The sequence below is a fragment of the Aquila chrysaetos genome, chromosome W (assembly GCF_900496995.4).
Source record: "Aquila chrysaetos chrysaetos chromosome W, bAquChr1.4, whole genome shotgun sequence".
NCBI classification, from domain to species: domain Eukaryota; kingdom Metazoa; phylum Chordata; class Aves; order Accipitriformes; family Accipitridae; genus Aquila; species Aquila chrysaetos.
In genome coordinates, this window is record NC_054457.1 from 10011940 (window position 1) to 10037413 (window position 25474).

At 42.2% G+C, this 25474-nt stretch overlaps 2 protein-coding genes across 4 annotated transcripts in view; one reads left to right on the forward strand and one right to left on the reverse strand.

Annotated features, from left to right (window-relative positions):
• The window catches only part of LOC121232837 (protein mono-ADP-ribosyltransferase PARP8-like), a 155608-nt gene that overhangs the window by 17408 nt on the left and 112726 nt on the right, over positions 1-25474 (reverse strand). For all 3 annotated transcript variants that reach the window (XM_041121289.1, XM_041121288.1, XM_041121290.1), the window contains 4 exons: positions 22846-23401; positions 20534-20587; positions 20335-20430; positions 3308-3400 (listed from right to left, as the gene is read on the reverse strand). In XM_041121289.1, coding sequence (XP_040977223.1) covers positions 3308-3400; positions 20335-20430; positions 20534-20587; positions 22846-23401 — 799 coding nt within the window. The remainder of the gene's footprint in view (positions 1-3307; positions 3401-20334; positions 20431-20533; positions 20588-22845; positions 23402-25474) is intronic.
• Positions 12077-25474, forward strand: part of LOC121232838 (ubiquilin-1-like) — a 1092736-nt gene continuing 1079338 nt past the window's right edge. Inside the window, exon 1 of the mRNA XM_041121295.1 lies at positions 12077-12210. Within this exon, the coding sequence (XP_040977229.1) occupies positions 12136-12210 (75 nt within the window). The 5' untranslated portion in view covers positions 12077-12135. The remainder of the gene's footprint in view (positions 12211-25474) is intronic.

Consider the following 25474-nt stretch of genomic DNA (forward strand, 5'->3'; position numbering starts at 1 on the left):
CAAAATTTGTAACTCAGAGGTTAAAAATAGACTACAGCAATCACAAAACAGAGAGAATTCTGGCAACTGTGAAACCTAAATCCAGCTCATAATGAAATCCAAAGTTGCTACATAAAAACGTAGCTGCAAATTAGCTCATTTCCCCCCGGTTTCTCTGTGTCTTCTGAAAACATTCCTGTGTGAAAACAGACTTTTCCATGACAGAAAGGAAAATCTGAGATGAGCCATACTTAGTAGGCATCCCTGGTTCCTCCCACAGTTCCACATGGATCAGATCTCATCTCACAGCTCAAGCTGTTCTAGAAGTTATTATATATCTGATCATCTGGAGTAAAAAAAAAAGATGATCCTTTAGAGAAGCAGAATGAAAATAAGAATCATGATGAAAGGGAAAAGGAACTGCGCTGCAGTGAGTCATACTGTTGCCATTCTCCTCTGCTCATTTAGCATGAGTGGACAATTTTCTCCATCAGTTTAAAAATATTCTGTTAGTTCCAGTGACTAAATATCGCACATATATTGAAAAATGAAGTTTTTTAAATAACAATTCCTTCCTCCATGGTGCTCTCATTTCTTTCCAGTTTATAATACCTGCAAGTGTGATGAATGTTTCAAAATAGGGCATCTGCATTAGCATTTGCAAAGGAGACCAGGAGTCTGCATACACAGCCAGGTCAGGCAACAGGCCTGCAACTGTGTAAATGTATTACCATGAAATTGAGCCCAAGTTCATACACCTTGCTTCTCAGAAGCACTTCTTAGCCTCCAGTTGCAAAACACTACTAGGGAAGAGTTGTTTGAGTCCCCAAACCTCTTAATACAGTGACCCAAAGTTGTCTTGCTTTATGATTTGCACGATGGGACTTTTTGTCTTAAAATTGGCACAGTTCTTAGAATACCATCCCAAAGCCCTCCTTTAAAACAACTGTTGACTCCTATATTGTTTCTTACCATGATACCAGCATATTGTTCTGACATGGGGGAAAACATGCATAGGTCAGGCTTAATTAAACCCCTGATTTCCCCTGAGATCATTGTTTTGAGCTGCTGGAATGCAGAGCAACTTAAACTGGGAGGTAAGTCTAATACAAGCTTTATAATACAAACTTGCCATGCGTTCCTTGGTAATGGGAAGTGCTGTGGATCTAGTAAATGTCCTTATAGCCAGGCCCAAACTTCTTAACGATAGGTACTGAAGTACATAAGTTAGGATTTAAATATTTTGAAGGAGGACAAGATGACACTTGCTGATGACAATTCTCTCTTACGATATCAGTCTCTCAGACAGTGCCTCTCTCTCTCCAGAGACTCTCTACAGGGAGTCTGAACTATCAACAAATCAGACATTTAATTTTCAGGCATTTTGACTACGTGACTAAAATAAGGCAAGGTGAGTTCAGGCTTGAAAGTTTTAGAAAGTACAATCTCTTATTATTAAAAAGGAGCCATCAGAATATTGGGAGTGACAAAGTAGGGGTGTATAGCTTAGGAAACTAGCTGAAAGCACAGCAGAAAGAACAGGATGTGATTTCTAATAATGGGAACCTATATTTAGGCTCTTTCACTACACAAAATGATTTGGAGGAAGATTCATCTGACAAAATGTAGAGATTCACAATGTGAACACCTACCTCTTACTAGTCAGCCTAGGCTCTCTTTATAATTGATGGAGAAAATAACCACTGTGCTGATAGTCTATGCTGTGATTCACACCATCCTAAACTAATGTCAAAAATAGATCAGATGAATCAAACCCTAAAAGTGTTAAATTCTTTCTGCAAACAGGAACAGGAGCTCAACCAGATCAGATGTAGTGAGCTGGGTGCAATGCTATCACTAGAGTGAGACTTAGCAAAATTTAGTCATCTAGGTCCAATGGGACAATTGACAAAACCTCTTATCTAACTCTTTTAAGTACCATTAAGGTTGTAATCACTTCAGTACTCTTCAGCAAAGCTCTGTAGATGTAGAGGTACTCTAGAGATCTAGAGCAAGCTCTGCATATGCCTGCAACAGTGATATCTACATAAAACACAGAGTGAGTGCTAATCAGGACCACCTCTCCTGTCAGCTGTATTTAAAAAGAGAAGTGAGAGCTACTTGTTTGTACCTAAATACCATGTAAGTGCCTACATTCAAAAAATAAAACTCTAGCTCCACAGAAACACATAGCTGAGGTCTTCAGAGGACTTCAGGCTGGGGAAGAGGTAGGGCTTCATCAGCACACCTCTCTACATTTCTTACAAGCTTGCACAGGTATCCCAATGTTTGACATGCTAGATGTTGCAAATATAGCCATCTAACAGTCTTCAGACATCAGATGAGCTGATGTGCAGATATCCCACAGTTATATACTCAAGTGAAGAACCTGGTGTACACTGCTGCAAGTTTCTTCCTTTGAGGATATGCCCATAGGTGGTATTCAGCCACTTAGCCGAATAGTTTATTTCAGGTGGCTAGACCCACTAGTGCTAGTTAAAGTTAACTGAACTGAACATTTGCTCTTCCAAAAACCATGTTGCTTACTACGTAAGTGCACAGTGAGTGACACGTGTTTAGGAAATCAGAGAGGAATGCACTTTTCCATAAGATGTGTAAATTTTTAACTTTAAGATCTTAAAAAGATTTTAAACATAAGATCTTTTAATTTTTTAATTTACTGAATTCCTGTAACTATTTTAATCTAAGGTTAAATGTGATTTGGAAACATAGTTTAAAAAACTTTGTTTTAAGGCACATACAAAATTATGAAAGAAAACAATGATATGGTTATAACTACATTTATATCTGAACTTAGAGTCAGGAAGCAAGCTTACATTAAATTCCTGATCCTTGAGAAAAGAGAAAAAAAACTATGTAGCAACATCAGTAAGGACTTTCCCACTGTTATTTAATGATCAAAACAACAGATGCTCAGTGGATAGCTGCAACCAAACACCATGAACAGAAAGTAGCTTATTAATTGCGTGAAAGTAGTAATGGCTCATTAGGTGAAAATAAATGGGAATTATCTCCAAATGACAATGGCTGCCTTTACTAACAACCCAGGTGACCTAATTGAACAGAACAAGAAAACAGGGTTACTCTAATTACATGGAAGCAAAACAATGGAAGCATCTGATTAGTACTGTTTGAAAATGCCATGCATAAAACAGTGTGTTTACAGTTATAAAAGAGGACAAATAAATAATGCTTACCAAAGAGTACTCATATGGGGAATACAAGTCAAAATAAATACTAGAAAAGACTGAGAAGACTGAGTATACTATAGAAAATCAGACATGTAATAAGCATTAGATAATTCTACCTGAGCCCCAGTTGCAATTTCATCAGCAGCTTCGTTCATCACTCCTAATGTTTGGAAAGCAAATACACAGAGCTCCCGTTCACAAACAGTGGGCTACACAGAGAAAGTAAGTTAATTATATTTTTGTTCTAGTTTTGGGTTATTGGTTTTATCATGCAATACCTACAACAAAACCCAAACACATTTAATGTGAATTTTTTTCTTCAGATATTAACTGCAACATTAATTTCAAATTATGAATACATGTCAATTGTTGAGGAAGATACATTAGAGAAGCATTTTAATAATCTGAAAAACAAGTGTTAAGAACTCTAAAACTCCTAAGTATTCAAAGAGGCTAAACTTGAAAGAAATCCAAACAGATTACAAAATCAAAATTACAGTCATAGTACCCAAATGTCCTTAACACTGTCCTATCAGACTCTGAAAACTTCCTACATAATTAAAATTAATGGAGAACAAATCCAGAAACTAATGGGGGCACCACCCTTTCACAAAGGCAGGTTTATTCTTCAAGGATTGTTATTCTGCTGTTGAGAATACACATAAAAATATGATCCAGAAGACAAATTTCTTGAAGAAGCTACTTTAATTCTTAACTAAATGTATTGGGTTTGTGTGGCAAGGTTTTGGTAGCAGGGGGGCTACAGGGGTGGCTTCTGTGAGAAGATGCCAGAAGCTTCCCCCATGTCTGATAGAGCCAATGCCAGCTGGCTCCAAGACGGACCCACCGCTGGCCAAAGTTGAGCCGATCAGCAATGGTGGTAGCGCCTCTGGGATAACATATTTAAGAAAGGAAAAAAAACTGTTGCGCAACAGCAGCTGGAAGAGAGGAGTGAGAACATGTAAGAGAAACAACCCTGCAGACACCAAGGTCAGTGCAGAAGGAGGGGGAGGAGATGCTCCAGGCGCCGGAGCAGAGATTCCCCTGCAGCCCGTGGTGAAGACCATGGTGAGGCAGGCTGTCCCCCTGCAGTCCATGGAGGTCCACGGTGGAGCAGATATCCACCTGCAGCCCGTGGAGGACCCCATGCCGGAGCAGGTGGGTGCACCCAAAGGAGGCTGTGACCCCATGGAGAGTCTGCACTGGAGTGGGCTCCTGGCAGGACTTGTGACCCCGCGGGGGACCCATGCTGGAGCAGTCTGTTCCTGAAGGACTCCATGCTGTGGAAAGGACCCATGCTGGAACAGTTTGTGAAGAACTGCAGCCCGTGGGAAGGACCCATGTTGGAGAAGTTCATGAAGGACTGTCTCCCATGGGAGGGACCCCACGCTGGAGCAGGGAAAGAGGGAGGAAGAAGTGGCAGAGACAATGTGTGATGAACTGACCACAACCCCCATTCTCTGTCCCCCTGTGCCACTTGGGAGGAGGAGGTAGAGAAGCCGGGAGTGAAGTTGAGTCCAGGAAGAAAGGAGGGGTGGGGGGAAGGTGTTTTAAGATTTGGTTTTATTTCTCATTATCTTACTCTGACTTTTGATTGGTGATAAATTAAATTCATTTCCCCAAGTCGAGTCTGTTTTGCCCATGACAGTAATTAGTGAGTGATCTCCCTGTCCTTATCTCGATCCACGAGCCTTTCATCATATTTTTTCTCCCCTGTCCAGTTGAGGAGGAGAGTGATAGAGTGGCTTGGTGGGCACCTGGCATCCAGCCAGGGTCAACCCACCACACTAATTTAACAATTCACTTGTAAACTTTAAGAAAATGCATTATAATTTTATAGAATGAACACTGTATTTGGGAAGGCCACATGTTATTTTATAAATAAAGGTGCTTGCACCCTTTTTTCAGATATCAGAAAGAAATAAAAAAAACTTGCTGTTGAACCATTTTTGCCTATCTTTTTGAAAAATTTAATTCACAATTACCATTACAATGATCAAATAAAGCAACATATTTAAACTTCTGTATATTGAGTGAGAACTGAGTGTTCTGCCTTCATAAAGCAAACAGAGCAGAAACAAAAAAGAACACAGTTTTAAGTAAAGAGAATAGGCACGTCTTCATAAGCTTCCTAATTGGTTACATCCCTTACAGCAACTCCATGCTTATTTACTGAAAGATAATTAGCAGATTAACTTTTTAAAGGCTGAAGTAATGAATCACACAAAGTGAATTGTTATAAGCATTCAAAATGAACAGAGAGTGGAAAGAAATACAAGAAACAAACATAAATTAAAACCTTCCTTAAAATTGACCTCAATAAACATAACTTTTTATTACAATGTTGAAAACAATCAAAAATAATTTTTGGATACTATTTGTTTGAATCCATATTATTAAATCCTAACTCACTGAGACTTAAAACTATCTTTGGTAGGCACTACTAAACTTTTATAATTAAAAATTCTGAGTCTAGCTACCATGATGATCACTAAAGTATGCGTAGCAGTACACTTTGAAGTTCAAGCCAATGTCTCTAGGAAGCACTTGCAGAAATGAAAACATTGAGCACACAATGAAAACATAAAATTTAGTTGAATTCCATTTCAGGCAACAGCTTCATCAGTAATAAGCATACTGCTGTATTTGTAGTCATTTATTTCATATGCATTTGTTGGGTTTGAAATATAAAATCATAGAATCGTTTAGGTTGAAAAAGACCTTTAAGATCATCGAGTCCAACCATCATCCATGCCCACTAAACCATGTCCTGAAGTGCCTTGTCTACGTGCTTTTTGAATACCTCCAGGGATGGTGACTCAACCACTTCCCTGGGCAGCCTATTCCAATGCCTGACAACCCTCTCAGTAAAAAAATTTTTCCTGATAGCCAATCTAAACCTCCCCTGGCACAACTTGAGGCCATTTCCTCTCGTCCTGTCTCCAGCCACCTGACAGAAGAGACCAGCACCCACCTCACTACAACCCCCCTTCAGGTAGTTGTAGAGATGAGAAGGTCTCCCCTCAGCCTCCTTTTCTCCAGACTAAACAACCCCAGTTCCCTCAGCCGCTCCTCATAAGACTTGTGCTCCAGGCCCCTCACCAACGTGGTTGCCCTTCTCTGGACATGCTCCAGCACCTCCATGTCTTTCCTGTAGTGAGGGGCCCAAAACTGAACACAGGACTTGAGGTGCGGCCTCACCAGTGCCGAGTACAGGGGGACGATCACTTCCCTGCTCCTGCTGGCCACACTATTTCTGATACAGGCCAGGATGCCGTTGGCCGCCTTGGCCACCTGGGCACACTCCTGGCTCATATTCAGCCGGCTGTCAACCAGCACCCCCAGGTCTTTTTCTGCCAGGCAGCTTTCCGGCCACTCTTCCCCAAGCCTATAGCGTCGCATGGGGTTGCTGTGACCCAAGTGCAGGACCTGGCACTTGGCCTTGTTGAACCTCATACAATTGGCCTCATCCCATCAATCCATCCTGTCCAGATCTCTCTGTAGAGCCTTCCTACCCTCGAGCAGATCAACCCTCCCTCCCAACTTGGTGTCATCCGCAAACTTGCTGAGGGTGCACTCGATCCCCTCGTCCAAATCATCGATAAAGATATTAAACAGAACTGGCCCCAATACTGAGCCCTGGGGAACACCACTTGTGACCCACCGCCAGCTGGATTTAACTCCATTCACCACAACCCTCTGGGCTCGTCCAGCCAGCTAGTTTTTTTTACCCAGCGGAGAGTACGCTTGTCTAAGCCATGAGCTGCCAGCTTCTCAAGGAGAAGACTTCAATAAACATCTGAAATCTACTGCATTGACATATTCTCACATCAGTTGCTTTACAAGAGCTATCATCTTTCAAGTCTAATAGAGTAATTTGATTTATTTTATCTGCTATGTTACATTGCATTAGGCAGCATACAAAGCCTAACATGATCCAATTCACTGTGCCATGGCACACTAGACTAAAAGTATTTATTATTGTCATTATTCTTAGGTTTTTCATATTCAGAAAGTGGTTAAATCGCTTACTTGGGCGTATGGTGGCACTACCACCTTGACTGTCATAATCAACAGTATACACAGACTCCATTTTATTCCAGAGCAAGGGATTGCTCTGGAATAGCAGAGTTTAGCCATGCTTGCCATGAAGAAAAGCATTAAGAAAATGCTTATTTTCATTTTGTTTATAACCTCAACAAAGTAAGTTACCCTGAGACTTAAAGATGGCAAATGAAACAGGATTTGTCATCTTTGCTCTTTTTTTTTTTTTCCTTTCTGTGTTATGATCCCAGAAATGTCTGAGTATCTGGAAGAGGGAAGTTAGGAAAATGGTCATTGTACTTATGTTTGACATTTGAAAGGCCTTTTTTCTCTCAAGTGGACACTGGGGCTAAGATCTTAAGGTTGGAGAACTGTAGGTATGAGGAGAAGCAAGACAGCAAAAATTGAGCTCTGAAGAGGAACAGACATTACTGTTAGGGTCTACAAAATTCTTTTGATTTTATGCATTTGATGAACCTTTATGCCCACTAAATATTTTTTAGAATAAAGACTTCACAAGACAATGCTGATAAAATAACATTTTAAGCAATGGCAAGAGTGATGGATCACTACATTTCCAAGTTATTCACAACCTAGTATCTATTTCAATATTCAGACAATACATGTACAGAAAATACCTTGAAATTGAACACAAAATCATTCAAGACCTCCCAAAATATTCACTAGAACCTCATGTTCTAGTAAGCATGATATAATATACAATAAATGATGTGATAATGAAACCAGAGGAACTGCTTTGCTATTTTTGTCTACCTCCTTCAAAACACAAGAAAAAACAACTTTTCCCAGTAACGGGAATGGGTTTCACCAAACCCATTTCTATTTGAGAAACAACATATACTTCAGGAAGCCACATAGTTTTGCTGCACAAATTTCTAGTAAATAATAAACACAATTTCCATTTTATTTTCTTCAATTTTTAAACTTGCTATTAAAAAATTTAAGGTATCTCTAGTCTGATTTTGTCTCCCTTGACTCACTAAATCTTTAAAGCATTTCTATGGTAGATTCTGTCTAATTTCAGAAATCATTAAATCCCTGTTTGAAGTGGCATTGGTTAAAGAAAAAACACAAAAAGAACTACAGAAAAAATTGAACTCTATACAATGTCTGCATTCTACATACTCTCTTCAACTAAAAGCTGGAGCAAATACATAGTTTTGCATTAGATGAAAACATATGGGCTCTGCCAGTCTAATGGGGAAAATAACCCAAACCCAGACACTTCAATAGCCTGCCTTCATATATCCACCCTGGATGCCTTCTTACTCAAACTCCAGCCATTTTAAGAGCACTTCTGGATCTTGTTTCTAAAATTTGTCCCAATTTAACAAAATCAGAAACCTTTAACTTAAATTTCCCACAAGTGTTAGTAGAGTGTTCTAAGACATATTGGTATGGCCATTTCACTGTCCTCTACTCCAGTCATTAGTTAGGTTCAAGCATTTAAACTCATCTCTTCCCCTCCAAAATGAAAAGATTGGCTTACAATTAAGAAGCAAACATTTGGAGGGCTTTTGTTTGTCACATGATGGTGACATCTATTCAGTGTCACATTTCCATATTTTGGTTTTGTCCGCAACTGTACATGCTAGAACCAATGAAAACAAAGTTAATAAATCAGTTCTAGAAGACAGAGTTTAAAGAAAATCACAAGCTTTATGGCAAAACTGGGATTCAAGGCCACTCTTACACTGCTGCTAGTGTTTTGCATACTGCCAGTATGTTTCCCTTTACGGCATCCACTTGTCTCTTCTCTTATAATAGGATGTGAGCCCTTGGGAGAGGAACAGTCTTGTTCTGACTTCATATCATAAATATGAGAAATGCCCCTAGCCACAGTAAACAAACAAGAACAACAACAGAAACACATTTATAAATGCTAAGTTGTTCCAATGTCATTTCTGGACACTCTTATTTTGGTTCAAGTCCACATAATATTCAGCAAGCTGAACTAAGAACTTTTGTGTATGTACATGAATCATAGAATCATAGAATGGTTTGGGTTGGAAGGGACCTTAAAGATCATCTAGTTCCAACCCCCCTGCCATGAGCAGGGACACCTTCCACTAGACCAGGTTGCTCAAAGCCCCATCCAACCTGGCCTTGAACACTGCCAAGGAGGGGGCATCCACAACCTCTCTGGGCAACCTGTTCCAGTGCCTCACCACCCTCACAGTGAAGAACTTCTTCCTTACATCTAATCTAAACCTACCCTCTTTCAGTTTAAAGCCATTACCCCTTGTCCTATCACTAGATGCCCTTGTAAAAAGCCCCCCTCCAGCTTTCTTGTAGGCCCCCTTTAGGTACTGGCAGGCTGCTATAAGGTCTCCCCGGAGCCTTCTCTTCTCCAGGCTGAACAACCCCAACTCTCTCAGCCTGTCTTCATAGGAGAGGTGCTCCAGCCCCCTGATCATCTTCGTGGCCCTCCTCTGGACCTGCTCGAGCAGGTCCATGTCTTTCTTATGTTGGGGGCTGTGAGAGACTGAAAGAGTTAATGTCTCAAACATTGTGGTGGGGCAAGCTCTGCATAAGAACGAACTCTGCATAACAAGGAACCCTGCATAGCAAGGAACCACAAGTGAAAAGAAGCCCATCAGTACAGGACATCAGCAACAGGACTGGGAGGGTGTGCCAGGGGGTGTGCAGCTCCGTGTTCTGATATGCTGAGCAGGGCAGCTCACCATGCATGGCCAAAGATCAAACAATGGTCATGTCTGCAGGGAAGGGGGAGTCACTCCCCAAACGACCCCCAAGCCCACCGACCCATTTCCTGAAGGTTCTGAAAGCACAAACTGCGCATGACACCTAATTAGCCTAATGAGTTTGACTGCCCCCCTGAAGGAGGGGCAAGGATGATAAAAGGACACAAACTGAAGCCCCACGTGCGCACGCCCACCGGGACTGGACCCCTCAGCTGACTGAACCAATGCTGGACACAGGACTGGTGAAATCTTTCTCTTTTCCTTTTTCTCTCTCTGTCTTGCTCTCTCTTTCTTTTTCCTTTTCCATAATCCCTACACTTCATCCCTTTAAGACATAAAACCGTTGACCAAATCTGGGACTAAGAGTGCATCCAGCCGCCCCTGGACCCTTCTCTGAGAAGGAGTCTAGAAAGCAAGGGGGTTCGCTCTGAACCTCGTGACTCAACGGGAGGGCTCTCCTTATTCCCTGAACTGATGTATATGGTTACCACGGGTTACATGGTTTACTGAGGTAGTTTCATGCCAGTTCCTGTTGAGAGAAACCATACCACCTACTGTTATGCCTCCCAAGTTCAGTTTGCTTCTGCCATGAATAAAATCTTTAACTAATCATTTGGTGGTGTTTCACCTTAATTTAGCCTCAGTCTGAGGTTTCAACACAAGATGGCACTCTAAAGAGAATTCTTGACTGAAAGAAAAATTGATACACAGAGGGTTTTTTTAATCACCTTATTGAATACATTTTGAGAATTTTTTGTCCTGTATAGTTGTCTCACAGGTCTTTAAAATCAATTCAATGATGCTGTTTTACCAATGGCTTTAATATTTGTAAATGAGGAATTCGGAAATGCATACAGACAGTAAGATAGTCAGTAGCTACACATCTTAATTTATACTATGTAAAAACCTGAATAAGATCACAGAATTACAGAATGATTGAGGTTGGAAGGGACCTCCGGAGGTCATCTGGTCCAACACCCCTGCTCAAGCAGGCTCACCTGGAGCCAGTTGCCCAGGACCATGTCCAAATGGCTTCTGAATATCTCCATGGATGGAGATTCCACAACCTCCCTGGGCAACCTGTTCCCATGCTCAGTCACCCTCAGAAAAGGTGGAAAAGTGTTTCCTGATGTTCAAATGGAACCTCCCGTGTTTCAGTTTGTGCCCATTGCCTTTGGTCCTGTTACTGGGCATCACTGAAAAGAGCTGGGCTCCATCCTCTTTGCACCCTCCCTTCAGATGTTTATACACATTAATAGGATCCCACCTGAGCCTTCTCTTCTCCAGGCTACACAGTCCCAGCTCTCTCAGCTTTTCCTCCTATGTGAGATGCTTCAGTCCCTTAATCATCTTAGTGGCCCTTTGCTGGACTCTATCCAGCATGTCCATGTCTCGCTTGTACTGGGGAGCCCAGAACTGGACACAGTACTCAAAGTGTGGCCTCACCAGTGCTGGGTAGAGGGGAAGGATCACTTCCCTCCACCTGCTGGCAATTTTATTGTCTAACGCAGCCCAGGATACCATTAACCTTCCTTGCCACAAGGGCACGTTGCTGGCTCATGTTCAACTTGGTGTCCACCAGGAGCCCCAGGGCCTTTTCTTCAAAGCTGCTTTCCAGCTGGGTGGCCCCCAGCATATATTGGTGCCTGGGGTTGTTCCTCCCTAGGTGCAGGACTTTGCACTTCTTGTTGAACTGCATGAGACTCCTGTCAGCCCATTTCTCCAGCCTGGCGAGGTCCCTCTGAATGGCAGCACAACCCTCTGGAGTATCACCCACTTCTCCCAGTTTTGCATCACCTGCAAACTTGCTAAGGGTACGCTCTGCTCCATCATCCAGATCATTAATGAAGATATTAAACAGGACTGGACCCAGTATTGACCCCTGGGGTACACTGCTAGTTACTAGCCTCCAAATAGACTTTGTGCTGCTGATCACCACCCTTTGAGGCCAGCCATCCAGCCAGTTTTCAATCCACTTCACTGTCTGCTCATCCAGTCCATGCATCAACAGCTTGTCTATGAGAATCTTATGAGACAGTGTCGAAGGCCTTACTGAAGTCCAGGTAGACAATATCCACTGCTCTCCATCTACCGGGCCAGTCATTTTATCATAGAAATTTATCAAGTTGGTGAAGCATGACTTCCCCTTGGTGAAGCCATGCTGACTATTCCTGATGATTTTCTTCTCCTTAATGTGCTTGGAAATGGTTCCCAGGCTTAGCTGTTCCATCACCTTCCCAGGGATCAAGGTGAGGGTAACCAGCCTGTACTTCCCTGGGTCCTCCTTTTGCCCTTCTTGAAGATAGGAGTAACATTTGCTTTCTTTCAGTCTTCAAATATGATAATATATGATAATATATTTTTATTATACTTATTTTAATCAGATCCTTAAATATAATAATCACTTTTAATAATGACTCATTATTTCATTATATTTAAATTTTTGTAATAAAAGTACTGTTATCACATACTGAATACCTAAAACAAGATATCTCTTTACTAATATAGCAGCAAAACTGTTGCATTATTAAAATGCAACGTAGTCCTTCCCTAGAATATTATTACCAGCTCTAGAGTAACAGGAAGAATTTCATATAGCATTAAAAAAATGTTAATAGCCTTTTAATATAGAACCAAATAATGTTGAAGTTTCTTTAGTATATTATTACATCTGCTTTGTAAAATACATTTTTTAGCTAGATGAACCAAATTATATGGTTGAGAAGGACCTTTGGAGGTCAGTTAGTCCTTTTATTCTCTCATAGAGGACTAGCTTTATCTAAACTTTATCTAAAATTTTAGATAAAGCTCAAATTAGCTTTCTCTACTGTTTTATTAAGCACTGGAACAGGTTGCCCAGAGAGGTTGTAGAGTCTCCACCCTTGGAGATATTAAAAAGCCAGTGAAAGGCAGTGGATGAAACAAGCTCCAGTTTCAGGGGTTTTTCACTAGAGACACCTGTCCCATGGGAGAATATCTCAGTACTTCAGAATGGGCATTGTGGAGGTCGTTAAAATTTCCTCAGTTTACTTCTAATATTTAATCTATTAGTTTGACAGAAATCAGGATAATCTATTTGTCCTGGTTTCAGCTGGGATAGAGTTAATTTTCTTTCTAGTAGCTGGTATAGTGTTATGTCTTGGGTTCAGTATAAGAATGTTGATAACACACTGATGTTTTCAGTTGTTGCTAAGTAATGTTTAGTCTCAAGTCAAGGATTTTTCAGCTTCTCATGCCCAGCCAGCAAGAAGGCTGGAGGGGCACAAGAAGTTGGCAGAGGACACAGCCAGGGCAGCTGACCCAAAGTAGCCAAAGGGGTATTCCATACCATGTGATGTCATGGCAGGTATATAAACTGGGGGGAGTTGGCTGGGGGGGATCGCCGCTCGGGAAATATCTGGGCATTGTTTGGTGAGTGGTGAGCAATTGCATTGTGCATCACTTGTTTTGTATATTCCAATCCTTTTATTATTATTATTGTTATTTTATTACTATTATCATTATTAGTTTCTTCCTTTCTGTCCTATTAAACTGTTCTTATCTCAACCTATGAGTTTTACTTTTTTTTTCCTGATTCTGTCGCCCATCCCACAGGGTAGGGGGGGAGTGAGTGAGCGGCTGCGTGGTGCTTAGTTGCTGGCTGGGGTTAAACCACAACAATCTATTTTGGCATCCAAAGTGGGGCACGAAGGGTTGAGATAACGACAAGCCTGACCACAGCGTGTTAAAACAAATTTGTTACAAGCATTCATTATATTAGTCTAATAGTCGCTGGTCACTATGTTGATTTATGAGTTCTTAGAGTTGTGGCACTCATTCTTAGAGTTCTGTTATGCATCACCTCACTTGCTGTATGTAGTCCCTGGGCTGCTGCTTATCATCCGTGGGAGGTGGATTAAGTTTTTTGCTTTGATGTACTTTGTAACACTGGCTTATAGAATGATAAAGTCATCGGCTGTGGGATTAATCCGGTATTTGCACTCAGCATTGTCACCTTTATACTTCGGGAGCCATCTGTGGGAAACTATTAATAATTACACCCTTTACCTTTCCTCCTCGGAGAGCCAATCTATGGGCGAGACACTTTTATTCCTCTTTCCCTTCTCCTACAGTCTAGTTACAATGGCGTTTGAGAATTTTGGAAAATTTGAATACCCTTGGGATGTTGAGACCAGCATGGTCCTATTGCTAGAACTAGCATGTTCCTGAATGTGGTTCAGGTCTTGTTTAGGGTTAAACAACTATTTAAGAAGATCACCCAGAGGTCTGCCCTGAGGCTGGATAATTATGAGTGGCAGGGTGTGTGGGATAGTATGGGCAAATGCAAAGGGTGGTGGGCACCTCCAGTATTTTGGAACTTCACCCTTGAACAAGTGCAGAATCCTGAAAAACTAGTAGAACATTTGGAAAAAGTATGCTGTCATCACCCCACCAATTCCAGGGAGACACAACTCACTGCAACGTGCTGGGGCCTGGCCCATGCCTATCGAGCCCTGTTCAACACCACTCAGCACCCTCAAGGGGAAGAGAAGGTCTCTGGATCTAAAACCAAGGTGACAGGCACTGCGGCCACTCCAACCCCGGCGACAGGCACTGCAGCTGAACCAGAGAACCAACCTGTACCAGTACCAGTCACCCCCATACAGAAGAAGAAATATACAAAAAAATCAGTTTGCTTAGTGAAGGAGGAAGATGACCCAGGGTCATCACAGGAACAGGAGGAAGAGGCAGAACCAGAGGTAATCACCCAATCCCTATCCTTGAGTGAGCTGCGGGATATGTGAAAAGATTTCGTCCGTCGCATAGGTGAGCACATTATCACGTGGCTGCTCCAATGCTGGGACAATGGGGCTAATAGCCTGAAATTAGAAGGTAGAGAAGCCAAGCAGCTGGGATCGCTTGCCAGGGAAGGTGGCTTTGAGAAGGCAATTGGAAAAGGGACACAAGTCCTCAGCATCTGGAGGCGACTCCTGTCAAGCATGAAGGAAAGGCACCCCTTCAAGGAAAATTTTATATGTCAACCAGGCAAGTGGACCACCATAGAAAGAGGTATCCAATATATGAGGGAATTAGCCATGCTACAGATGATTTATTATGACTTGGACAACGCACAATTACCCAAAGATCCAGACGAAGTCCCATGCACACGACCCATGTGGCGGAAGTCTGTAAGGAGCGCACCATCGTCCTATGCCAACCCACTGGCGATAATGACCTGGAAAGACGAAGAGGCACCGACAGTGGATGAAGTGGCTCGCCAACTCTGGCAATACGAAGAAAATCTCTCTTCCTCCCTACAAGCCTGCATTTCGGCTGTGGAGAAGCTGTCTCGGGATTTCCAGAAATTCAAAGAGGATACGTCCTATTCCCCACCTGTAAGGACCAATTAGGAACTCAGCTATTAGGAGTGAGCATTCCTCTGCCCAAGAGAGAGAATATAGAAGGTACACACCACGACGTGCCCTGTGGTTTTACCTACATGACCACGGAGAGGACATGAGGAAATGGGATGGAAAACTTGCCTCGGTCCTAGATGCATGGGTACGTGAGCTGCGGGGAAAAACCACCACCAAAGAGGATTCTTCTAGGAAAAATGCTGGTCCAGTTTCCAAACAGAGTTGAAGGGCTGATCTTATTTCTGATCCTCTTGAAGGGACTTCTGAGCCAATTTTATGAGAAGTGAGTACTGGATACTCTGACCAGAATTAGAGGGGCCCTGCCTCCAGCCAGGTGGAGGAAAGGGATAACTGGGTCTATTGGACTGTGTAGATTTGATGGCCTGGCACGTTAGACCCACAGGAGTATAAGGCTCTAGTAGACACCAGTGCACAGTGCACTCTAATGCCATCAAGTTATAAAGGGGCAGAAACCATTTGTATTTCTGGTGTGACAGGGTGATGCCAAGAGTTAACTGTATTGGAAGCTGAAGTAAGCCTAACTGGGAATGAATGGCAGAAACACCCCATTGTGACTGGTCCAGAGGCTCCATGCATCCTTGGCATAGACTGTCTCAGGAGGGGGTATTTCAAGGACCCAAAGGGGTATCAATGGGCTTTTGGTATAGCTGCCTTGGAGATGGAGGGCACTGAACAGCTGTCTACCCTGCCTGGTCTCTCTCAAGACCCTTCGATTGTGGGGTTGCTGAGGGTTGAAGAACAACAAGCGCCAATTGCTACCACGACGGTGCACTAGCAGCAATATCGAACTGACCAAGACTCCCTGATTCCCATCCACAAGTTGATTTGTCGACTGGAGAGCCAAGGAATGACCAGCAAAACTCGCTCACCCTTTAATAGTCCCATATGGCCAGTGTGAAAGTCTAATGGACAGTGGAGACTAACAGTTGACTATCGTGGCCTGAATGAAGTTACGCCACCACTGAGTGCTGCCGTTCCGGATATGCTAGAACTTCAGTACGAATTGGAATCAAAGGCAGCCAAGTGGTACGCCACAATTGACATTGGTAATGCGTTTTTCTCAATCCCTCTGGCAGCAGAGTGATGCCCATAGTTTGCTTTTACTTGGAGGGGCGACACAGCAGAAGTAGTTTTTGAGAAAGGGAAGAAAATAATCCAAATCCTTCTGAAAGCTGGTTTTGCCATAATACAAAGTAAGGTCAAGGGACCTGCACAGGAGATCCAGTTTTTAGGAGTAAAATGGCAAGATGGACGTCGTCAGATCCCAATGGATGTGATCAACAAAATAGCAGCTATGTCTCCACCGACTAATAAAAAGGAAACACAGGCTTTCTTAGGTGTCATGGGTTTTTGGAGCATGCATATTCCAAATTACAGTCTGATTGTAAGTCCTCTCTATCAAGTGACCTGGAAGAAGAATGATTTTAAATGGGGCCCTGAGAAACAACAAGCCTTTGAACAAATTAAACGGGAGACTGTTCATGCAGTAGCCCTTGGACCAGTCCGGGCAGGACAAGATGTTAAAAATGTGCTCTCCACTGCAGCTGGGGAGAATGGCCCTACCTGGAGCCTCTGGCAGAAAGCACCTGGGGAGACCCGAGGCCGACCCCTGGGGTTTTGGAGTCGGGGATACAGAGGATCTGAGGCTCACTATACTCCCACTGAAAAAGAGATATTGGCAGCATATGAAGGAGTTCGAGCTGCCTCAGAAGTGGTTGGTACTGAAACACAGCTCCTCTTAGCACCCCGACTGCCAGTGCTGGGCTGGATGTTCAAAGGGAGGGTCTCCTCTACACATCACGTGACTGATGCCACATGGAGTAAGTGGGTCGCACTGATCACACAATGGACTCGAATAGGGAATCCCAGTTGCCCAGGAATTTTGGAAGTGATCATGGACTGGCCAGAAGGCAAAAATTTTGGAATGTCACCAGAGGAGGAGGTGACACATGCTGAAGAGGCCCCACTGTATAATAAACTGTCAGAAAATGAGAGGCAATATGCCCTGTTCACTGACAGATCCTGTCGCATTGTGGGAAAGCATCGGAGGTGGAAGGCTGCTGTATGGCGTCCTACACGACAAGTTGCACAAACTGCTGAAGGAGAAGGTGAATCGAGTCAGTTTGCAGAGGTGAAAGCCATCCAGCTAGCGTTAGACATTGCTGAAAGAGAGAAGTGGCCAGTGCTCTATCTCTATACTGACTCATGGATGGTGGCAAATGCCCTGTGGGTGTGGTTACAGCAATGGAAGCAGAGCAACTGGCAGCGCAGAGGTAAACCCATCTGGGCTGCCGCACTGTGGCAAGATATTGCATCCTGGCTAGAGAATCTGGTTGTAAGAGTACGTCATGTAGATGCTCACATACCCAAGAGTTGGGCCACTGAAGAACATCAAAATAACCAGCAGGTGGATCAGGCTGCCAAGATTGAAGTGGCTCAGGTGGACCTGGACTGGCAACATAAGGGTGAGCTATTTATGGCTCTGTGGGCCCAAGATACCTCAGGCCATCAGGGAAGAGATGCAACATATAGATGGGCTCGTGATCGAGGGGTGGACTTGCACATGGACACTATTGCACAGGTTATCCATGAATGTGAAACCTGTGCTGCAATTAAGCAAGCCAAGCAGCTAAAACCCCTGTGGTATGGAGGGCGATGGCTGAAATATAAATATGGGGAAGCCTGGCAGATTGACTATATCACACTTCCACAAACTCGCCAAGGCAAGCGCCATGTGCTTACAATGGTGGAAGCAACCACCGGATGGCTGGAAACATATCCCGTGCCCCATGCCACTGCCTGGAACACTATCCTGGGCCTTCAAAAGCAAGTCTTATGGCAACACAGTGCCCCAGAAAGAATTGAGTCAGACAACGGGACTCATTTCCGAAACAACCTCATAGACACCTGGGCCAAAGAGCATGGCATTGAGTGGGTGTATCACATCCCCTATCATGCACCAGACTCTGGTAAAATCGAAAGATACAATGGGCTGCTAAAAACTACACTGAGAGCAATGTGGGGCGGGACCTTCAAACATTGGGATACACATTTAGCAGAAGCCACCTGGTTAGTCAACACCAGAGGATCTGCCAATTGGGGTGGCCCTGCCCAGTCAGAACTTTTACTTACTATAGAAGGGGATAAAGTCCCTGTAGTGCACATAAAAAATATGTTAGGGAAGACAGTGTGGGTTACTATCAAGCAAGAATGAACTGTGATAAAACTGAGCAAAATGCAGTAGTGATGGAACCAGAACTGACTCCAGCATGCAACAATCCAACGGTGCACACCATCCTCCTGCTGCGTCCAATGTCACCCGCCCGCCACACCACACTGAAGCCCGATCCTGCTCTGCTGACTGAGAGGACTTTGCACCATTCCTCCTGCCCAGAACGACTGGTATGACAGAGCCCAAATTTGGGGACTGAATGAACTCAAGGAACATTTTACAGAGATGTCCCATAGACTCAGGGAATGATATCTGTGTGGGGGTATACATATATATATATATATAAGGATGGAAAAAGGTGATGGTGATTGATTAGGATGTATTGGAAAGTATGGGACCTGAGCATGACGTAAATGGTATATTGTCCTGGTTTCGGCTGGGATAGAGTTAATTTTCTTTCTAGTATAGCTGGTATAGTGCTATGTCTTGGATTCAGTATGAGAAGAATGTTGATAACACACTGATGTTGGTTGCTGATAAATCTGGCAGAAAACCATGTTTTTAAAAGGTAGATATGAGCTTGAAGATGCAAATAAACACCTGATAGGATTTTCAAAAGTACAGAAGTTTAGCCATGACTTAAAATGGTGTTAATTGAATATGTAGATTTTTTTGCAAATCCTTTTAGCAGCCTATTTTACATACCCTGCCTACAGTCAGAATGCCTGACTGTGGTGCCACTGAGTGTCACAGAGGTGACTTCTGCTACCATGTAAGCAATAACCTTCCTGAATTTAGTTCCATGGATGATGTCTGCTTCATCTTATGTGTAGTTGCTCACTACACTGTGTAGAAATTGGCAGATGAGGTGTCAGACCATTCACGCACTGGTATCAAACAGTTTTCCATGGCTTTAATCTTTTAAGGTTACTCAGGTTTCCATAGGATTCAGGACAGGTAAAAGAAGAAGGATTCTAAACTGCAAGGTCAGTCCTAAAGGTAAGAATTTTATTCTCCTATTTACTCTTTTACAAAACTGCACTGATCCAGTAGCTCCAGGCAGGGTGTGTCTTTCATGACCAATCTTATTCTTTTTTACTATGCATTCACCAGTTCATGAGAGGGTGCAACGTTCAGCATGCAAAATTCCTGGTTCCCAGTTATACAGGAATGAAAGGAAGGAAGAGCTGTGTAACTGGCCAGTCCTTGGGCATACTGAACCACAACAGTGCCCCTGGACTAGGTCACTGCTAGATCAGACACTTCATAGAGCATCTCCTTCTACTGCCTTTTTTATCACATTATGGAGGATGGTTCATTCCAGTGGCCCATGAGCAAAAGAGTGTCAGAAGAACTTCATGACCTTGTAGCATTAACACCTGTGTATCTGAATACCCTGGTCATGGCTTGATAGGAGCTAAAGGACCGAGGTGACCCTAAGCTTTTAAAAGAGTGCCAGAGGACCAGGGAAGCACTCTAATGTACTTCCTCTAGCTTATCCGGTTATGACTACTCTAGCACAATAGTGTTCAGTGAAATACAACCCTCCTTTATGTTTCTATGATTATTATACAAGCCTGCTTTCCATCTCCCTTGCTTGCAATACATTTTTTCAAATTTAAAGTAAAATCTAGTTAATATGCATTACATTTTTGCATCTTAAAAGGATATTAGGATGAAACACATTTGAAATAATTCAATAGTTTTATAACAGTTTTGTATCGTCCATTGCTATTTAAGGCATTAGAAAATGCATTGTTTATCCCAGCAAGCATACCACTTACCCTCAGCATAGGGCCATTCTGGAACACATGGGGTTCGTCACAAACTACACAGTATTCATTCAATACTGGTATCCGCTGCTCAGCAAATTCAATAGTCTGAGACCAATGAAAATTAGAAAAACAACATCTGCTTAAAAATAATTAACAATCAGCTCATGCTCCACAGTGTTTCATAAATGGGTAAGATATGACATCCTACCTGCACAAGAAAGCCACGGTCTCGTACCAGAATGCATTTTGCACCATAATTTTGCTGCAAGGAAAAAGTTCAGGCAACTTCAGTGTCGGTAGACTAATTATAAGGAAATGGTAAAACATTTGTATTTTTGCATGCAAATATGTTAAACAATATCTGCATCTAAAAAGATCTCTCATTTGCATAAACCAACCATTACAAATAATCAATCCTTTTACTGTTTGCTGAGTGTGGGGTAGATTTTTAGCATTTCTTTTTAGTTCTTAAATCTGATGAGGTTTTTTATCTCGGCATCCTAAAACCTTTAATCTTTAAAGCATTCGATAACTTCCTTTAAATTTTAACTGTGTATTTTCTGTCCAAATATGGGCTATATGCTTAGACTTGAATGACTAATATAACTCTCAGAACAGCTGAAAATCTTTTTCTTTTATATATTTACTAAGTTCTCACTTCTGTGAGCACCACGCTGACAGACCTCTGTGCTTAGATCCCACTCAGATTCTTTCTGCCTTTTTATTTCAATGTACAACAAATAAATTAGAAGGAACTTTTGTTATAGGAGTCACTAAGGTACAAAATTCCCTCTGGGCTGATATCTATCTCAATCAACCCTTGTTTTGAATAAGAGTCAGATCAGCTCCATTTACAGCTTTTTTTGATTTTGTTTTTGTTTATAGTCTTATTTTCTTTCATTTCTCTAACTGCTTATTTGGGAAACTTTTCCCTTTTTTCTCCTGGGTAATAATCCTCCTAATTGTATTCATATATGAGATTCAAATATTTAAGCTGAGAACTGAAGAGAAGTTAGGGTCCTGATTCATTGCTTCCACATTCCACTGACTTCAAATCGCAGTTAGGCACCCAGGCTACCCACATATCTGGTGCCTGCGTGTAAAATATGAAATAGACTCTTGATGCCCTTCTGCTAACATCAGTCAAACTGCACCTGACCATGTATGTGATGATTTTCCCTCAAAGTAAATGCATTATAGCAATAAATTACTGGTAGTTTTTATAGACTGTCAAGCAGGGCTTGCATTTTTTCCATATCAGCTGATAACATCAGTAATGAAACCACTTAGTCAACTCTTCATCTTATCAAAACCAATGAGACTTTTTATATTAACTTCAGGAGAGAAAAGCCTGCTAAGGTAAGACATCCTTTGCTGATTCAGAAAAAAATGAATCTCTAAACTGTGACAAGTAAAAAGTCTATTGGCTCACCTTAAATTAATTCTGCTGTGCGCATTAAAGGAACCAACCACACAGCATGTATATAAATGATTTTATGATAGTATATCACTGCTTTTAGATTTGATGAGTATAGCTCACAGCTTATTAAACTAATTTACCATGATACATAACACACACAATGTAAGTTCATTATTCAGAATACACTATTTTGAATATATGTATGGTATTTCAAGCAAGAATCAGCTTTTGCACGCTGATAACATCAAGGTACCGCCAGGCTAAGGGAGTGGAGAGGACTGTCTCCTCAGTGTCTCTCCCCAAGTCTAACACAGAAAACGGACCAGTGCCTTGAAAGAGCACAAACAGACCCACTCTTTCTTCTAAAGTATAAAAGCCATCTTTTAAGAGGCAGAAGAATTAAGTTTGAGCTCTCTCTCTTAATTTAAGAATATGTGCTACCCTTTGTTTTCCCAATTGATCATGTGTCTGGGGAAAGAAAGGGGGGCAGTGTGGGCCTAATTCCTTCCCTGACCTCTGGCTGCCACCAGTGAGTTTGAAGGTTAAACCTTTCACAAAGCACAAATGCGCAAGAGGTGAGCTGAATCATGACTGCATTCCTTCCAGTATGATGATGATCACAGCTGAAAAGACCAGAAGGAGAGGTGACTTGGCACCCAAACAAGCCAATGGACGGTTGCTTCCCCCACAAAGCAAACAGGGAAATGAGAAAAGACCTGTGTGACCAAGCCAATTTTGCAGCACAGAGGCTCACACTCTCCCTTCTTCCTGCAGCAAGAAAGGAGGCAGGGAAGGAAGTGGATGATTGAACTTTTCCCATGGCCAGCAGCTGTACATTGAGCTGTATTCAATGTGAGATGTAAAATCTCTGTCTTGACCTAAGCAAAATCTGGTTTTATAACTTAAATATATGTGCGTGCACAGTTGTTTAAATCCTCCTTAAAAAGCTGAATCCATTGCTCGTCTTCCAATATATTCAATATATCCAATATATTCACTAACATATGTCCTAAATATTAATGCCTTTGCATAATAAGCACAATAGTACATTTGGAAAATAATAGGAGGAAAATGAGCAGAATAAAAAAAATATTACGCACAGCAGCTTGTGAAGGTGATGGTGTTAAGATACCAATAAGCCCTGAGGTAAGAGAGAAACTCCTGCCCTCTGCTATTCTGGACTCCTTGAAAGGCTCCATTTTGGATGATTTAGGGGCATTAGAGTAAGTCTTGCTGAGTAACTTGTGGTTCTTCAATCCATCCAATTCTTCCATTCTAAGATTACTGGAGTAGGACCTGCTTAAAAGTTTGTAGGGCTTCAAGGTGCTGTTGTGCTCACATCGAGGGTCCCCAGAACACGACCTACTTAATAGCTTATGGGGCTTTAAAGTGATGCACTCCTCCTGCTTGATGGCTGCAGAGCAAGAACGGTTCAACAGTTTGTGCGATTTAATAGCTATTGTCTGTTCAGCCCTAGGGTTACTCGATAATGAGCGGCCAAAGGTTCTGTGAGATTTTGTGGCACACACATCCTCTGCCTTAACTGTGCTAGAGTAAGTCCTTCTCAGTAGCTTGTGAGTTTTGGAGATCCCATCCTGTTCTGACTTCAGTTTTGATTTATTTTTACCACAGCCAGGTGGAGGATAACTTGGCGACCTTAAAAATAAAGAAGGGGAAGATGTAGTTGGAGAATAATCGGTCTTGTGCAAATCAAACAAGTCCAGACATATGTACAAATTTATAAGTGCCACCTGTCTTTATGTAATCGACTAGTGATAAACACAGCCCAACATTAAAAAAATGAGCAATTGTATGTAGGACTAATTTCCCAATACTAAATAGACATCTTACTCCTATTTATACACAAACTCATCCATTGAAAAGATGACTAACTACTTAAGACAAGTTAGAGCTATATCCTTACAGCTCTTTGTAAAGGTCCCTATGTCTCTAAACAAACCATTTATTCAGGAGATTATCTTTGAAAGGCAAGGTGATTCTCCCCCTCTACTTCATTCTCATGAGACCCCACCTGGAGTACTGTGTTCAGGACTGGGGCCCCCAACATAAGAAAGACATGGACCTGCTCGAGCAGGTCCAGAGGAGGGCCACGAAGATGATCAGGGGGCTGGAGCACCTCTCCTATGAAGACAGGCTGAGAGAGTTGGGGTTGTTCAGCCTGGAGAAGAGAAGGCTCCGGGGAGACCTTATAGCAGCCTGCCAGTACCTAAAGGGGGCCTACAAGAAAGCTGGAGGGGGGCTTTTTACAAGGGCATCTAGTGATAGGACAAGGGGTAATGGCTTTAAACTGAAAGAGGGTAGGTTTAGATTAGATGTAAGGAAGAAGTTCTTCACTGTGAGGGTGGTGAGGCACTGGAACAGGTTGCCCAGAGAGGTTGTGGATGCCCCCTCCTTGGCAGTGTTCAAGGCCAGGTTGGATGGGGCTTTGAGCAACCTGGTCTAGTGGAAGGTGTCCCTGCTCATGGCAGGGGGGTTGGAACTAGATGATCTTTAAGGTCCCTTCCAACCCAAACCATTCTATGATTCTATGATTCTATGAAATGAAAACCACATATTTCACACAAGATTATATCACGTTTTTCTTATCAAAATCTATCTTTCCTATGTAATCATCATGGCATGATTCCATTAAAGTTATTGTCTTCTGGACATGGCATAACAAATTGTATGTCCAGATCCAATGGAAGATATAATGAGCAGTGAAACTTGCAGGCAGTAAATCAAATTTAATTCAGCTGAAATGAACATTTTTTTAAAAAACATCACAATAATCTGGGTGCTTTTGTGGAAGATAATTTGATGCCCTTCTCTCCTGTTTTAGACAAATTCTAGCTCTGTAACACTAGAAATGAGAATGTGAGGGACCTAAATTATGAATGCAGAAAGTAAAGAACAAAAGGTTTTTATGAAACAACATTCACATGAACTGTCACATTTCTATAAGGTTCACATTCACCTGTCCTTGCAAAGCAAGAACCAGTATCAGGTATGCTGAATCATTTTTCTATACTTTACAAGCAACCCTAATCTTTGTAGTATTTTTTGGGCTTTGATCAAATAGAAAAGAAGTGAAACCCCAAAGGGAGAGGCTGACAGGTTTCACCACCCTGTTAGCAAGTGGTGACAGTGGAAAATGCATGTGGAGGTTGCTGACACTGTTGCAGTTGGCTCATTACCACTCTTGGGCAGACAGGAGGTAGGAATGGTGCTCTAGGGAGAGAGAGAGGGTCCCTGTGTTTGGGCTGAGCGGTCTTTGGACAGGCACCACAGCAGCAGCCAAATCAATAGGAGAAAGATTGGGCTGGCTTTTGTATGCCCTTTCTGAACAAAACCAAATCCCAAGTTACAGCCTGCACTAGGCAATGGTGTGTGGCATGGTAGGGAATGGGTAAGCTTCCTACTTAAAACACCATCTTCCTCTTCTACCTTTGAAAAGACAAATAATCTTTTGTTATCTTTGACATTCCTCCCTTCTTCAATGTGAGCGATCACTATACTCCCTCTCTTTTTTATACATGGAATTTAGAATGGCAAAATTCATCAAAAAGAAGGAATGTTCGAAGAAGCATTCAATTCAAATGTACAGAAGGGGTGATCTGTCAACCCTTCATAAGCAAGAAAACACGCTAGAATAAATAGTCACATTCTTGAAAGAGGTAAAATCAGAGCCTGATTTTACAGACACTTAAGAGTATGAGTAACTGGCAG